The following is an 18,033-nucleotide window of genomic DNA, read 5'->3' on the forward strand; positions in this document are numbered from 1 at the left end:
TAAGTTCGAGGTCCAGTTCTCAATAAAGTTCTCGGACTCGAATATGGGTAGGGTATATTATATTGGGCACATTGGGCAAAACTTGATAGATAAGTCTGCTTCTCTGTTGTATTTTATTCATAATCCTTCAAGACACTTTTGTGAACGCTTCTAGATTCGAAGGACTTGTAAACGATCGTTGAGTGTGAAACTTGATGTGACATATTTTGTATCACCTGTTGTTTATAGTTCTATTTTAATTAACGTAAGAAATTTCACTTGTTACGCTTGTAGATCTGAAGTTCTAAATTTGAGTGAGAGCTTCGATAACCTTTAATCCAATGATAAGGCTACCTATAATCATTAAACATGATTATAATCATGAAAATCAATACCAGCTCGTAACTTCAAGAAGACTATCATTACGAAGAATATTGTTTCGTTTCAGTTTCATTGTTCCACTTTAACAAAACCTTCGTAAGTATGTGCCAAACGTATGATGCATAGCCTGAAATGAATTCATATCTCATATTTACGTAAATGAAGGTTTCAGTATATCTGAAATTGAGGTATAAGTTCTTCACCTTCATGACGTTACCTAGACAAACAGAAGGTCTTCAAACAACCTCACGCCAAACAAATTTCCACAGAAGACAACACATTTTCAACATCATTAAAAGACTTTGGTACTCCACAAAAAAAAACAGGACAACTGTGCTTAAGATGATTGTGACATTGTCGTATAAGGAAACACCGCAGATGTGCGTTAGGACAGAAACAGCTGGCAGACAACATTGCGACGACGCTCCCACTCGCTGCTGACTGTTCCGTTCCAAGATTTTCCCGACATTCCTGACGGATGCAATGATTCGGACAGACAATACACACGAATGAAAAAAAACGGCCCCAAGTAGCGCTGGATGATGTTCACCCCCTATAGGTAAGTACCAGTCTTACGTGCTTGGTGGGAACCTAGCGGGGCATTACCGATCGGTTTCACGTGCGGAAAGGTAATCTGCAGATTACAGAAACTCGAATCGCAACAGGCCATCGTGTGGTGAGGATGGACCCCCGCTACAGTGCTGGTCAAGGTGCCGATGGTGGTCACAGGACTGGCCACTGGTGACACCAGTGCTGCCGCCGTAGGTTTCATCGGTTCGGATCCAGCCGCTTTCTCCCGGCACCATATGGGATTGTCCGGTGGGTTGAGGATACGTCGTTCGATGCATCTAAGTACACACACATAAATTGATAAGGGAATCATCGATTGGGCGTTCTTTTTTTCATCGTGAGCGTGATGGAGCATGAAATGTGATTTGAAAGATACTTGGTTGATGACAAATTCGTTCCGTTTCGTATAGAAACTGTTATTTTCAAAGCATTAGTAATATTTAGAACTCACATTTCTCGGTGGAAGATATAGGAACATCGACAAATGTAGCATGTTTTCCAAAATGTACTTTTCACAAGTTGCGCTTTGCATATAAATAAAACATCCAAATTACGAGTTTCGGAAATTTTTACTAAAAATATCTAGCTATTAGCAACATTACCCCACTAGCTGTCGAGTCTAGAGAATGACTTTCGAGGATCATGCCGAAAAAATTGTTTGATTGGCTCTTGTCGATGTCGATCAAGTTTTGACAGCACAACAATCTTTGTTTTTTTTATTATTTACGCCGCTAAAAAATTAAAACATGGCTCAGTTTAAAATTTCTATTAATATAAATTAAATATGAACAGTAAACTAAACTTTATACGGAAAGTTAACACTGTAATCAAATGTCTAGCTTAGACTTGAAATCAAAACATTAAAACTTGTTAACATTCAAATTACTTTACTATCCGTACAACGATTTTACTAAGAGAAAATTGCGCATAAATCTACAGTGTGTTGGTAGACAATTTACGACCACACAAATTAAGCCATAATCCGCAAATAGATAGCAGAAAAGCATTTCCAAGAGTGTATCCACTTAAGTGCACCTCCTCCGTCCATCACCGACGGATAAATACCAAACAGAAGCCAATTATTGTAAAACACCATTCCGCGGCGCGTTACCACCATCCATTTTTGCTATAGATATGATTATGAGCCATTGGTGATGGCTAACATTTCCACGGTAGGCCCATAAAAAAAGACAGACAACTTCGCAACTGGACTGACACCCACAGGTGGGTTGCATTCATTTTGGCGCGACGGATTACGGTTCCATTCTCTGCACGGCCAATAAAGATCTCAATAAAATATTAAATAAATTTCGCGGGACGATCCGGCTGACCTTACGCTATTATTGCTGTAAATCAAGGGGGGGACACGGGCTACTTTCCAGTCACCTTTCTCATTTGTGCAAAGTGGCTTATTTATGGAGCCGACACTTATCGGTGACTTCGACGATGTGGTTCGGGTTCTATTCGGTGGTTTGAATTACTGCTGAAACTTAATGAAATGGAATCCAGTTGTGAGTTGACCATCTTAATAATATGTACATTAGACCTATTCAAATGTCTGGAAGTTCCTCTGTCAACCAATATTTTGATTTTTCATGTCGAAATGAACTTCTGGTCCAAATTTCAGTCAATTTGGAGAAAATTTAGATGTACTTCAAATCAATTATGTGTTTTGGGACTTTTTTCAAGCTTTGAAAATTCATAACTACTGGACGGAACATTAAAACTTATTGGAAATACCTCTACATAGTAGTTTATTCAATTCAACGAACTTTTGTCGAACACAGTTTTGTGATTGGAGCAAGTTTAAACATAGTTTGGTTGAGGTTTGTGCTTCAAGGTTCTTGAAAATCACTATTTTTAGGGAATGTTCTCCCTGAAAAACATACCTGTATGAAACTTTCGGATTTTGAATTTCCAGAACATGATGACTATGTATTTATAAAACTCAATCCCGTTCAAAGATACTTTTTATCTAACGAAAATAAATTGTAAAAAATATGCAATTAGGATGCACATTCGTAAATCAGCTGTGGGTGAGCCAAGAACACCACGATGAGCTTCAAGGAATGTAAAAAATGAACACGTTAGCACTGATTTTTCACAGTCGATGATAATGATTGTTTTCAAATCGTTCTGAATAGTCAGTGAAATATGATCAAAACAATCATTACTCGGAAAGAAAAAGCAATGCTAACTTGTTCAATTCATTCATTCAACGGTACATGTGTCATGCACGATTTAACTATCATCAGCTTGGGATGGGTTGTTCGATCTTTGGGCATTTTTTGCAATTTATTTCCTAAAGCAACATGTAAGCTGTTAATGGTTAATGATTTCGAAGGGATATTGGGTTAGTGGGATAAGGTAAAGATCTGGGAGTCACCAGCGATTGGTGATGCGATCCATGATACATTCACGCCTAACCCGTTTAACGCCACTATTTATTCATGCCGCGCGAGCGACGCGCAATACGATTGATCCTGCTCACATCACCCGCCCCCGCAGGAGCAAGCGACACGAGCAAAGGATCAAACACTACTGACCCTATCCGCGAATCACGCCACTATTTATTCATGCCGCGCGAGCGACGCGCAACACGATTGATCCTGCTCACATCACCCGCCCCCGCAGGAGCAAGCGACGCGAGCAAAGGATCAAACACTACTAACCCTATCCGCGAATCACGCCACTATTTATTCATGCCGCGCGAGCGACGCGCAACACGATTGATCCTGCTCACATCACCCGCCCCCGCAGGAGCAAGCGACACGAGCAAAGGATCAAACACTACTGACCCTATCCGCGAATCACGCCACTATTTATTCATGCCGCGCGAGCGACGCGCAACACGATTGATCCTGCTCACATCACCCGCCCCCGCAGGAGCAAGCGACACGAGCAAAGGATCAAACACTACTGACCCTATCCGCGAATCACGCCACTATTTATTCATGCCGCGCGAGCGACGCGCAACACGATTGATCCTGCTCACATCACCCGCCCCCGCAGGAGCAAGCGACGCGAGCAAAGGATCAAACACTACTAACCCTATCCGCGAATCACGCCACTATTTATTCATGCCGCGCGAGCGACGCGCAACACGATTGATCCTGCTCACATCACCCGCCCCCGCAGGAGCAAGCGACACGAGCAAAGGATCAAACACTACTGACCCTATCCGCGAATCACGCCACTATTTATTCATGCCGCGCGAGCGACGCGCAACACGATTGATCCTGCTCACATCACCCGCCCCCGCAGGAGCAAGCGACGCGAGCAAAGGATCAAACACTACTAACCCTATCCGCGAATCACGCCACTATTTATTCATGCCGCGCGAGCGACGCGCAACACGATTGATCCTGCTCACATCACCCGCCCCCGCAGGAGCAAGCGACACGAGCAAAGGATCAAACACTACTGACCCTATCCGCGAATCACGCCACTATTTATTCATGCCGCGCGAGCGACGCGCAACACGATTGATCCTGCTCACATCACCCGCCCCCGCAGGAGCAAGCGACACGAGCAAAGGATCAAACACTACTGACCCTATCCGCGAATCACGCCACTATTTATTCATGCCGCGCGAGCGACGCGCAACACGATTGATCCTGCTCACATCACCCGCCCCCGCAGGAGCAAGCGACACGAGCAAAGGATCAAACACTACTGACCCTATCCGCGAATCACGCCACTATTTATTCATGCCGCGCGAGCGACGCGCAACACGATTGATCCTGCTCACATCACCCGCCCCCGCAGGAGCAAGCGACACGAGCAAAGGATCAAACACTACTGACCCTATCCGCGAATCACGCCACTATTTATTCATGCTAATTTATTATGGTTTTTCCCGTTCACTAGTGCCTGGCAAAATATTTTCAATGTGTGTGTTTTTACAGCATACATATTCAGAAAACAGTGATTTCTGGGTACTGTGGAGAGCAAATCTCGATCAAACGATGTCAGGGTGGCCACCAAATATCCATTTTTAAATTCCCGCTTTTTTCCCGGTTTTCCCGGTATAATTTTCAAAATTTTCCCGGTTTTAATTTAGGGGCCCAAACGCAAAAGGATGACCCTTTGGTCGTTTTTTTTATTATTTTTTTCATCCAATAAGAAAAATAATAATATTCTTAGAAGATCGATTTGTTTTTATTTTTTTGGCTCCTTACAATTAGTATGGAATGAACAATGCTGAAGAACCTAAAACTCAAAACTGTATTCTGTCATTTATACCCCTTTACTTCTAACCCCCTCATTTGTGCCAATAGGATGGTTTCTTCTCTTGAGTATTGGCACTTTTTAAGCATAGAATGCTGTTTCGTCCAAGAAAAGTGAAAAAACCCGTTCAAGAAAAGTAAAAAGAACCAAATGGGTCAAGAAATTTTATACAGAGAGCTCCACTCGAAATGACACTTCGTCTCAGCTGCGTACTGCGATCAAAGAAAATTCTTGACCATTTCAGGCATGTGATTTCTCACGCATCGAGATAGTCGATTACTTTTCTTGTCAGCAGCAAATCAGCCTTTATTCACCTCAACAACTAGCAGTCCCGGCGAACGTAGAGGCTTCGAAAAAAAATCTTGAAGTTTATGTCAAATTTACATATCACGTTTCCTCAAATTTGGACGATTTTCAAAAATATAGTTCCACTCAAACACGTCGGAGCCCTTGAAGAAAACAAAAGTGAAAGAATTGTTTAAATCGGTCATCCCGTTATCAAGCCAACTCGTGACATACGAAAACCATTCCATTTTCATTTATAATTGCAAGTATGCCCCTTTTGTGCATCCTATTACCCTGTTTAAAGTATTTTAATTTTTAATCTTTCGATTTTGTTCTTCAAACATTAACAACATAACATAACATTTCTAAGATAAGTGTAGCAAAGTAAACTATTCCTACAAAAAAAAAACAAATCACTTCTGTTTAAATGTTATTTTCCCAAGATTACAGATGCTCAATGGCAATGGTACTTTATGGTACTTTTTACAACTTGTTTTTGGTGGTTAGTAAATTTAGAGCTTGTAGATGTTCGTTCAATATGGTTTTCCCGGTGATCATCTCAAATTCCCGGTTTTTCCCGTCTTTTTCCCGATGGATTCATATTCCCGTCTTTTTCCCGCTTTTCCCGTTTTTCCCGGTTCGGTGGCCACCCTGGATGTTTAAACTTAATTTAATCTTATTGGCATGTTGGACAAACTTTAACAGAATAGAATTAGCTTTCAATAGGTGGTAACAGCAAGTGATTTTGTTTTATGAGTATTGAGTTATGATTTTTCAAACCTTAAAATAAGCCTAAAAACACATTTTCAACTTGAAGCATAGTGAAAACTCTATCAAATAAGCTGAAAATTTGACCAGACATTGTTTTTAGCGTGATAATTCGGAATACTGCTTGACCGGAAGATTTCCAGACATTTTTTCAAATATGAACAGGTCTAATGTACATGAAACATCAATGCTGATAACGCTCCATTTGTTCAGTTATGTGCTTAAGGTGGTTCTCAAATTGGTATCCTATGGTTTTACGGCTTACTTTCGTTTTTGACTAATCGACACAGTGCTAAAACAGAATTTGCCTCAAGAATTACTACAGGAAATCCTGGTATCAGGTATCAGAAATTCTGCCAGAATTACTTCAATATTTTTTCAGGGATTATTTGGTGTTTTTTTTCTCAAGGATTTTTCAATGAGTTTTTCCAGCAGATCCTCAAAAAACTTCCTCAGGGATTCTTTGGAGGAATCTCAGGACGAATGACTGGATGAATTCCTGAAGAAATCTCAAAAAGAATAACTGGGAGAATCCTATTATGTATTCCTGGGCGATTTCCTGGGAAAACTTCGTCTAGAACTCCTGAAATAATCCCTGAAGGAATTGTTGAGGGAATCTCTGAAAGGGTGGTAGAATTCTTAAGGAATTTTTAGAAAAATCTATGTACGTATCTCAGGAATTCAGGGATAATCTCAGGAAGAAAACCCACAGGCATCTCTAAAAGGTTTTCAGGAGTTATTCCTGGAAAGAATCCGGTTCATATAATTAGAGCAAACCCTGAAGAAGTCCTGGATGAATTTCTTGAAGAGAATCAGAATCATCAGAACTCTGAAGAATCTCAAGACGAAATTCTGGAGAAATCCCAGGTAAAAAATGCCTGGAGTAAACTCTGGAAGATTCAAGAGAAATAACTGGTAAATCCCTTAAAGAAGCATTGGAAGAATTCCTAGAGTAATTTCTGGAGGAATATTTGAAGGAATGTTTGTAAAAGTTCCTGGAAGAATTCTTGAAAAAATCTGTCTAGGAATTTTCTAAAAGAATCTCTAAAAAAATCCGGAAAAAAATCTCATAAAAACAATAATTTGATAGAACCTTAGGGAATTTCTGGAAGGCTTCATGAAGACATACCAGCAGCACAAACCAAGCATTTAGCCGCATCGAGTCAAGGGGTGTGGGTTCGATTCCCGCTTCAGTCCTGAACAGAGTTGCTTAATATCAATCATATCAGCTGATGGCTGATGGTCTAAAACTATCACTATCACTTGCGAGCTATCAATATCACTTTGATTTGACAACCAACAGCAGTGATGCGACATCGCACTCTAGCTCATAATCACTGCGGAATGAGTGATCACGTGGTAATTATCCATGCTATTACTATTTTTCAGTGATCAACAAATAGTTTTAACCTATCTGCAACACTGTCAAAAATATCGTACTGATAAATTGCAATTTTTACTGCTTAATTTAATGCTAAACTTAACCCATCAGTGATATCCATAGTCTATCGCCATCAATGCACAATGGTCGGGCTCCATATAAAGGAGCGGCCAAAACTACCCAAACACTGTTTTGAGATTTTAATGGTTTTTATCATTTTAAAAAATACCTCATGTATTATTTTATTATGATTCGTAATTGAAATTTAACTAAAATTGCAATTTCTTTGACTTTTATGACGTCAAACTGACTGAAGTAAATTGAAAAATGTAACAATAAAATAAAGTACAACATGCATATTTAAGGAATGCAATATTTTCCCAAAGTTACACACTATCTGAAAGCTTATGGTTCAACACTTGTATCGAGCATGAAGATGGAAAAAAATATTTGGTTGAAGCTTTAATACTGTTTAATATTACACTTTAGTAATTTTGATGATTATGAATATGAAAAACAACTCTTGCCGCGTCATGTCGCCGCCATTTCGAATATTACACTTCAAAATGCATCCTTAGATCTTACAAAAAACGTTTATTTTTTTTGCAGAAATTTGCTGATTTGCAAGTTGGAGCTTTTTGAATAATTCAATATTTTCATACATTTTGACGATATTTTTCATACAAAGTTGATATAAAATATATTTAACCACTCTTCATACATATTTTGATCAAACTCGTTAAAATACAAACAAAATTGGTGCTTTCAGCCGAATTTTATTGCATTTCTAATAAAAAAAACCTTTAAATAAAAAGTAACGTAATATGTGAATAACCCCTTCTGAAACAATAAAAACGCCAAATAACATATTCAGATTACATATTTCATCGATTAAGGCGATAAAACGAGTTTTGGCCAAAATTCGTTTTTTTGCGACCATTGTGCAATGCACTTGTGTTGGAGTAGACAGCATGATATTGATATGATGTAGATTGATCCGAATTGTATCGCAGTCGGCCTGTACAAAATAGCAAATTTTAAGCATTGATAGTGACAGCGAGCAACTCTGGTCCTGAAAACTTTTCGTTCGGAAGGTTTTTCAACTGTGCCACTGGGCGTTGCATGCTAGTCCGTTGTCTAGTATGGTGCTTCCTTCAAAGGGCAAATCGTCCACTGTAAACATTAACATGTCGGTGTCTTTTTAATAACATAAAAGCAGTAAGAGCTTAATTAAAAAAAAAAAACATTTTGAAAATTGTAGAGGGATTATTTTAGGAAATTTCGGTCTGATTCTTTGAGGAATCCCAAGAATCGCCATCTCCTTGATGGATATTTAGGAAAAAATATTTTTAGATCGTTATTCTGGAGGGTCTCCAGATTTGTACTCTTGAAAATTCAAGCTGTGCTTTCGATTCATCATCCATGACTGTTCTTTTGAGTTGTTCCGTCATTGAAAAATTCACAGCAAATCGATAAATGAAAAACACTCCCAAAACAGTACTGAGAAGAACAACTTTTCGGTACCGTTATTAGTGCTGAAATGAAGCCTTATTTTCTTGCCAATAAAAACAGTACTGAAAAGTGCTACTTTTCAGCACTGTTTCAAAGAGGTGCAGAAAACTAGTAATTTACAGTTTCGTTTTGAGAGTTGGCAAATCAATGTCTAAGTGCCTTCATTGAATTGCTCTGGATTTCTAAATGACTTGGTCAACTAGCTTCAGATGCTATATCCATTGGACAATCCAAATTCGACTCAGGTGAGAGATTCTGAGTGAAGATAAGATCGATGCTCCTAGAAATAATCCACATATAACGACAATTTTCGTAATTGAAAAAAAAATGTGTGCGTATCATAGATAACTATTTCACTTTTGACTATTGTTAGAATTTTACTGGGGCCTTAAGCTCATGAATTTTACTATTTAGCGCCCCTGTAACTGACACCGAGGAACACTGCAAATGGTAGTTATTTGACAAAATAACGCATTTTTGACAAAAGGCTAAGAATATTGAGCCTTCAATAAGCGATAAACTAACCAAATCGTGACCGACTCGATGAGCGATAGACCATACCTTGGCATCATTTTAGAAACCGTCATCGAGTTCGGTTTCAACGGGAAACAACAGCCATTTATGAGCATAGTCAGCAGTGCCAAAAAGCGCGTGTCTCACAAACTAAGGCTATATTTTATTGATATCAGACGGCGACCGAACGATCATGTCGCACAGCTGTGAACAGTCAACAACATCTAGAGACGGCGGTGCGAAATCGAAAGGGAACGTCCACAAATTATGTCACGCAAAATTTGACAATTTTGGAGACTTAGAATATATCGTATGGGTAGTTACATTTGGCTTAATCCCACGCTCCTCTAAGAGCGTGACGTAATTTATGGACGACCCCAAAACGAAAAGAATGTAAATGGAGCAGCCTCAGACGGCTCAGCTCGACTAGGTGTAGAATTATCCAATGAATAAATGTGTCCGAATCGCGTGCATAATTTCATGACACATGCAATAAATATTCAACACAATCCACGTAGACTGATGTTCTGTGGACCTCACCGTTAGGGGTGAACGCATTTGCTGGACAAAATTGGTTAAATACTTTTATTTGAACTCAATATTATTTTAGCAGAAATAGATGGACTCCAAATCGAGCGAACGCTTGACCGGGTCAAGGAAACAGACTTGTTATGACCATCCCTCGATGGAGCTCAAGTGGTGCTAATTCTGCCTATAAGCGATAATCATAATCTAAACCGAGCCTTAGATTTGGTACACTCCTTTGTCTGAGGTACTGCACTCCTCGGGTTAATTTTGTTTTAAAGTTCAACGTACCTTGGCCTTGGTTTATCAGCAGGTCGTTGTGGAAAACATTCGAACCCCAATTTGCAAACTAGTTAGGTGGTTCGTAAATTGAATTGGTTAGTACATTGAATTAGTCTTTGTGTTGGGTTTGGATTGGATTTGGATTGGATTTGGATTTGGATTTGGATTTGGATTGGATTGGATCTGGATTGGATTTGGATTGGATTTGGATTGGATTTGGATTGGATTTGGATTGGATTTGGATTGGATTTGGATTGGATTTGGATTGGATTTGGATTGGATTTGGATTGGATTTGGATTTGGATTGGATTTGGATTGGATTTGGATTGGATTTGGATTGGATTTGGATTGGATTTGGATTGGATTTGGATTGGATTTGGATTGGATTTGGATTGGATTTGGATTGGATTTGGATTGGATTTGGATTGGATTTGGATTGGATTTGGATTGGATTTGGATTGGATTTGGATGGATTTGGATTGGATTTGGATTGGATTTGGATTGGATTGGATTGGATTTGGATTGGATTTGGATTGGATTTGGATTTGGATTGGATTTGGATTGGATTTGGATTGGATTTGGATTGGATTTGGATTGGATTTGGATTGGATTTGGATTGGATTTGGATTGGATTTGGATTGGATTTGGATTTGGATTTGGATTGGATTTGGATTGGATTTGGATTGGATTTGGATTGGATTTGGATTGGATTTGGATTGGATTTGGATTGGATTTGGATTGGATTGGATTGGATTTTGGATTGGAATTTGGATTGGATTTGGATTGGATTTGGTTTGGATTGGATTTGGATTGGATTTGGATTGGATTTGGATTGGATTTGGATTGGATTTGGATTGGATTTGGATTGGATTTGGATTGGATTTGGATTGGATTTGGATTGGATTTGGATTGGATTTGGATTGGATTGATTGGATTGGATTTGGATTGGATTTGGATTGGATTTGGATTGGATTGGATTTGGATTGGATTGGATTGGATTTGGATTGGATTTGGATTGGATTTGGATTGGATTTGGATTGGATTTGGATTGGATTTGGATTGGATTTGGATTGGATTTGGATTGGATTTGGATTGGATTTGGATTGGATTTGGATTGGATTAGATTTGCAGTGACGGATATTTAGTTGTGAACCTTAGAGGAAAACAATATGCACTCTGTCTCGAAAAACAACCAGAGTCCGGGTGCAATTTTTTGCAAATTGGGTATTATTTCCATATGCATTTTGATGAGTCTGGAAAGCGTGTGCAAGTTTCTTTGAGGAAAACAAAAACAAACTGTGTATGACGAGCGTATGCTAGTCTACGTGTGTTCAAATGTCACTAAGCTCAATTCACGCGACAAACTGTCAAGTCACTTTCGCTTCAAGCTGTCACTTGTGCACGCTCGAAAGATTCATGCGATATAATAATTGTATTAAAACGAACTAAACACGCCTAAACAATTCTTACACGCTCAAATAAATATAAGAAGTAGTAATGATTATAACTCATAAAATCGATTATTCAATTCATCAACTCTAGCTACCACATCACTATTACTTGAACATGTTCTAGAAATGGAGGAAATGCTTTTTCGAAAGATTCAATGATTTCATCATTCTAAAACTATTTTTTACGGGAAATAGAGAGCTTTCGAAAAACGTATTCAGACGTATGAAACACGAGCTTCTGGAAGACTTCCCGCTTCCAACCAAAAAAAAAACCTCTCGGTGGGAACGGGAATCAAACTCACCGTTGCTGATCGACGATTCAAAATCTAGCTAGCTAGGCTAGTTGAAGATTCCTTATCACACAATTAGTAATTTTTGAATGTTGAAAAATCGTGTTGTTTATAATAAGCGAACATTTTCATAATTTAGTGGCTCAGTACATGCGACCGATCTTGGCAAAGTGCTGACTTATTAACACATATAGAAAGCTTGATCGTTATGACCAATCATCTATTAGCATTTTGAACTAGCCATAATCATAAAGCTTGGGACCACTCAAACATGGAAACAGAGCTAGATATTCATACTGAGAAGCCGGGCCTCCACAACCTCCGAGCACTGAATAATATCTTTATTTGATTTTGTAATCGGGCCGGCAATTTCGCCATACCGTCTCATAACTGCCGGGCCCAAAACTGTTCTATATGTATAACACCGAGCAAACACATTGCCTTTCTGCTATGGAGCAACGAAAGCATCGCCGTCGTCGTTTGCTTGCTTGCTTGCAGCAAAACAAGAGCAAATCTGAATCTCGTTAATAAAATTCAAATTTAAAATAATTTGAACCCTGAATGGGGAAGCAGACGACGACAACACGACACTAACGGCTCAATTCGATCCGACGCTAACTGATTGCGGAATTGTTGTTTGCTTAGAAGCGGCGACCCCGAACAATGAATTGTAACAGATTTCGATACTTAATAAGAGAGTTTTTTCTAACAATATGTTGAATAATTATGGCTGGTTAGTAGTTAAAACAAGAACAAACAATATAACAAAATTTTCTCTACCTTTAATAAAATATAAAGAGAACTGTAACTCAACAGGATTTAGATCAAACTAACGTATAAGTCATTGTGCTATTTCCCATATAAAATCATAACGAAATTTGTTAAACAGAATCACAAAAGTAGATTTGAGTATTGTATCTTTTAAGTCCGCCCCAATTACTTATCCATTGAGAGATGCACATATTTTGACTACAACTTAGTCGGAATATGCGTATCTGTTAAAAGATGAACAATTTAAGCAGAATTAATAATATACTCAAATCTGCTTTTCTATTCTCTTTATTGAGATATGCTCAGAGGGTTAGAATACGAGACAAAATTTGTTATTTTCCTTATATAAAAATATTACATTCCATTATAACATATTGCGTTCTAATTAAGTTTTATTAAAAAAAACAGCTTATGCTAATAAATCTTCGAGCTGTTTAGTGGAATACCTATAAGTAGATGAAAAACCGAATTTAGTACTATACCATTTAATTCCACTAGAGTTTGTATCTTTTGACAGATACGCGTATTACGACCTCAATTGTAAGACCGTCTTCAGTGTTGTGTACTAGACTCGACTTCCGTCTAGTTCAGGTCGAGTCTAGTACACAACACTGAAGACGGTCTTACAATTGAGGTCGAAATACGCGTATCTGTCAAAAGATACAAACTCTAGTGGAATTAAATGGTATAGTACTAAATTTGGTTTTTCATCTAGTTTATGCTATTGTAACTTGTTTTATTTTGATTTCTTCCCGTAACTCAAAGTGCTTCTAATAAGAATGAAACAAAATGTGTTATTTGTAACTGTGATACATTTTTATTGTAGTCCACTGGTCGAGACATTCTTCGTCGGGTTGCAGCTTTAGGTTTCATTTACAGAAAATTTATTCCTAGATCCGCCATCCGTTTCCGGGGAAAATGGGGTTTTTCGTGTGCGTGGAAATTTATCCGGACCGTTAAAGGAACAAAAGAAACAATCGTCATCGGATGTCGCACCAGACCAGAGTCGTCACCATCCGAGGAAGGTCGAAATCAAAAAGTCAACGAACGGCCGTCCAAGAAGTCAACGGTGCTTCAATGCGTAGTGGTCCAGATTAGGAAAAATAACGGCAAAAATTACGCATTCCTAATATTTTACCTTTTTGATCGTGACAAATGTTGTGAGAAATGTTTTGGGATTGCAGTCCCTGTTTAGGGCATAGTATGGTGACTTTTGGTTTCCATGGAACAATCTGCTCGAATTTTGGTGGAGATGAAAAAAAAAATAGATTTAAAGCTAAAAAATATGTTTTTAACTATCTGGTATTGTAGGTGAACGTATGACTTTTGTTTTCAACAAAATCATGTTTGGTAATTTGATTTTTGACAGCTTCTCAGAAAACTGAACCTCTGTGCAACGGTTACCTGTTTAGCAGGAAAAACGGAATCAGGGGATCGGCTGGAGGCGACGCCAACAAGGACAATTTTCTTCGCGCCTTCTGTTTCTATTCAGTCCGACGAGTGGGTCCGGTATAGGAAAAAGTGAAACGCTTCACTGGGCGGAAGGTGATCGATTGGAACGGTTCAATGGGAAGTGACACCCCAGTCATCAGTCAACTGGTAACGAATGGTTCACGATGCGTGCCGATTGTTTTCTTTGAATTAGAAGGAATGGATGGCAAACGCACGAGTCTTCCAATCCGACGACAGTGAGAGTTTGCTTCTTTCGGAAACCATGATTTTGACTATGCGTCAATGCTCCAGCCTTAACGAATTCATGTTTATTTCTGTTCATAAGGTTTGAAATAGTTTGTTTTTCCCTCGCATCAAATATAATTTTTGTTATAAGAGATCGAAACTTACTCTCCTAAAATTCCATCGATTTTGAACCGCTTATTACGTCATTGCCTAAAAGTAAGCACTGAGTCTTGTGACTACAGTGCCTCTTGTTTTGGCATCATATCATTGGTCTGAAACGACATCACTTTCTTCTTCTTGGTATTACATCCTCACTAGGACAAAGCCTGCTTCTCAGCTTAGTGTTCTTATGAGCACTTCCAAAGTTATTAACCAAAGAGCTTTCTTTGCCAAAGTTGCCATTTTTGCATTCGTATATCGTGTGGTAGGTACGATGATACTCTATGCCCAGGGAAGTCAAGGAAATTTACATTACGAAAAGATCCTGGACCGACCGGGAATCGAATCCAGATACCTTCAGCATGGCTTTGCTTTGTAGCCGCGGACTCTAACCACTCGCTTAAGGAAGGCCTCTGACGACATCACTACACTGAAAACATCTTTTCGTATTTTATCCAAAATCCATTTCGTAAAACAAAATTTCGTACATATAACGCTATTTTCATTCAATGTACGAACTATTTCTACTTGACAAAATTTCGCGATTCAGTGACTTTACGAAATAATCGTAAGATGTACGATACACAATTCGTAGATGTGCATTATAGTGTTGTTTAGTATTAGGAAACTGATCGTTTAATCTACGAAATCATCCGTTGTTTTCTGCAACGAAAGGTTTCGTAGACACATTTCGTAAAATACAACATGACACGACCGCAGCCGAAGGAGGTAAGAGGAAGCGCGTAGAATTTTTCGTTCTGAATAAGAAACAAACGAATTTCGATTACGAAATGTTTAGTACATTATAACAATCATTGTTTGTTTTGATTTCGAGCTTGAATCATATTACGAAGCTGGTTGCATACGTTTTACGAAACTGTTTCGTTGCAGAAAACAACGAATCATTTCGTAGTTCAAACGAACGATTTCGTAATACAATAAAACAATATCTATTTTCAGTGATATCACTTAAGTCAAATAAATAAGATCTAGCTATGGAGTATCAAAACATGAATTCTTCGTACATCTCAATACCACCATCAAATACGTCTTAAGAATTGTACTCATAAGCGTCTTGCTCCTGAATTAACAATGGGGCTGAAACCGGGAGATTACCTACATTTTAATTAGTCTATGGATTGCCTATACGAAGACAGCGGGTTCGATTTCCGTCTAATTGAGAATATGTTGGGTTAAGAAACTTCTCGACACAATATACAAATCCATGCAAATTCATGAAAATCTTACACCAGGATTTTATGTATGAATTACTCCAACAATAATAATATCCAATAATTCCCACAATGATTTTTTGAATCCTCCATGCCTTTGTTCTTTCCGGAAATTTTAGGAATTAGTTCAAAAATATTACCAAAGTTTCTACCAGGAACCCTAAAGGTGTCTAATTTATCTAAATATGTGTTCAGATTATTTTTACTAAAAATCGTTTCTGGGATTCGTAAGGTTTTCCTTTATAAATTTCTACGATTACTTGGGGACTGATGTAAATTATGTTATAAAGTAATTTTCATAATTCATAATTCATAATACATTTTGAATCTTTCAAAAATAATCTCCTCTAGAAAATATTAAAAAAACCGTTTGGAATTTTAGAAAGCAACCTTATCAAATTCAGAATGAATGCTTGAGGAAAAAACTATGGAAGAATTGGCAATTATTTATGAGTTGTAACGTTCATATTGATTTATTTCAAAGTAAATCCAAATTTCCCCTCAATAACTGTTCTAAGAATTTATCCAACTTGTTCTCTGGGAATATCTTAAGGTATTTCTTCAGCAGTTCCAGGGATTATTTCTGAAAATGTTTTAAGAGAAATCAAACTTTTGAATAAATTGCTACGGAAAAACTTCATAAGTAATCTCTGGAATTCCTGCAGGAACCGCAGAAGAAATATCTGAAGGAACAGCTAGATCTATATTTTGAAAAGTTTTTGAGCATAGCTCTTGACAAACCTTCAAATAAACCCTCCTATGGAAATGAATAAAAGAGTTAATGAATTCATGAAATATCCGAAAAAATCTTGGCAAATACTCAGATGTACAGAAATAATAGGAGAAACTTCTTTTAGAGCTTCAAATGGAAAACCTAGAAAATTTCGTACAGAAAAAACAATTAGCAATTACTGGGAAATATCTTAAATAATAATTGATGAATTTCTTGGATGTATTTTTGAAAGAATATCTTAAAAATGAAAAAAAACTACTAGGATACTAGCAGACACATTTCAGTATCATTAGGGCGTAACTATAACGATCGATTTCACTTCATTTACTTTTTTAAACTCATTACTTGGCCAGGCAAATGTTATCGACTGATATTTTCGATTCAGTACAAAGAACTCATCGTCCTTCGTCATGTTGCGTCGTAAAATGATACCAAAATCGATTGAATGCAGTGTTGAATTTAGTGGACTGTTCCAAAAAATGGGTGCAGGTCGTTAATCCGAATGCCGTTAGGCCGAAAAGGTCGTTAAGCCGAAAAGGTCGTTAAGCCGAAAAGGTCGTTGGGCCGAAATAACATTTGATCATTTACTACTATTTCAAATGGCTAACACATTCATTAGTGTTTTTCCTACTTTCAATCATGGACTGTTCTTTTTATTAATATTGTACAGAGGATATTGTGAACTTCTAGGTAATTCAAATAATCCTGATCTAACAACTAACAATCCATTCGAATTGAAAATTCATCCAGCCAGTAGATTACAACGAAATTGTAATACGATCATATACATATTTGTTATAAATTACAAATTTTGTTTCATTTTTGTTAGAAGCACTTTGATATGATATTTTTTGTTAGAAGCACTTCGATATGATGGAGTAAATTAAAACATAATTAAAGGAAAAGAAGTTATAAAGGGTTGTTTCAAATTTGTTCTAATTTAAAACATAATTATAACACAATTTGTAATAACAAAATTGAGAGCAATTGCTTATAACAAGTTCTGTTATAATTTAGTTATTGAACATAACAAAATGAATTATATTTTTGTTTGATTTGAAACATAATAAGATATTTTTTTGTTTAAATTAAAACAATGTTTCAGTTTTGTTTAGTGTAGAGGAAATTGTGTTATATTATTTAATATTTTAACTACTCTGCCCATAACTGCATATTTGTAACATTCGACAAAAGTAGGCATTGAGTAAATTGAATACAAAGTGTGCATTTTATGGCAGTATGGGAGGAAACAAAAATTTCAAAAAATTACCAGGAACTCAAAAGTGCTTTTTTG

The 18,033-nt window shown here is 37.6% G+C and overlaps 1 protein-coding gene across 4 annotated transcripts in view; it reads right to left on the minus strand.

Moving 5' to 3' along the window:
* Window positions 1–18,033, minus strand: part of LOC5572069 (TGF-beta receptor type-1) — a 237,164-nt gene that overhangs the window by 38,873 nt on the left and 180,258 nt on the right. For 2 of the 4 annotated variants that reach the window (XM_021847886.1, XM_021847885.1), the window contains one exon: window positions 967–1,208. The exons of the other annotated variants lie outside the window; for them this stretch is intronic. In XM_021847886.1, coding sequence (XP_021703578.1) covers window positions 967–1,208 — 242 coding nt within the window. The remainder of the gene's footprint in view (window positions 1–966; window positions 1,209–18,033) is intronic. 4 annotated transcript variants of the gene reach the window in all.

Source organism: Aedes aegypti, chromosome 2 (assembly GCF_002204515.2).
Source record: "Aedes aegypti strain LVP_AGWG chromosome 2, AaegL5.0 Primary Assembly, whole genome shotgun sequence".
In the NCBI taxonomy this organism is placed as follows: Eukaryota; Metazoa; Arthropoda; class Insecta; order Diptera; family Culicidae; genus Aedes; species Aedes aegypti.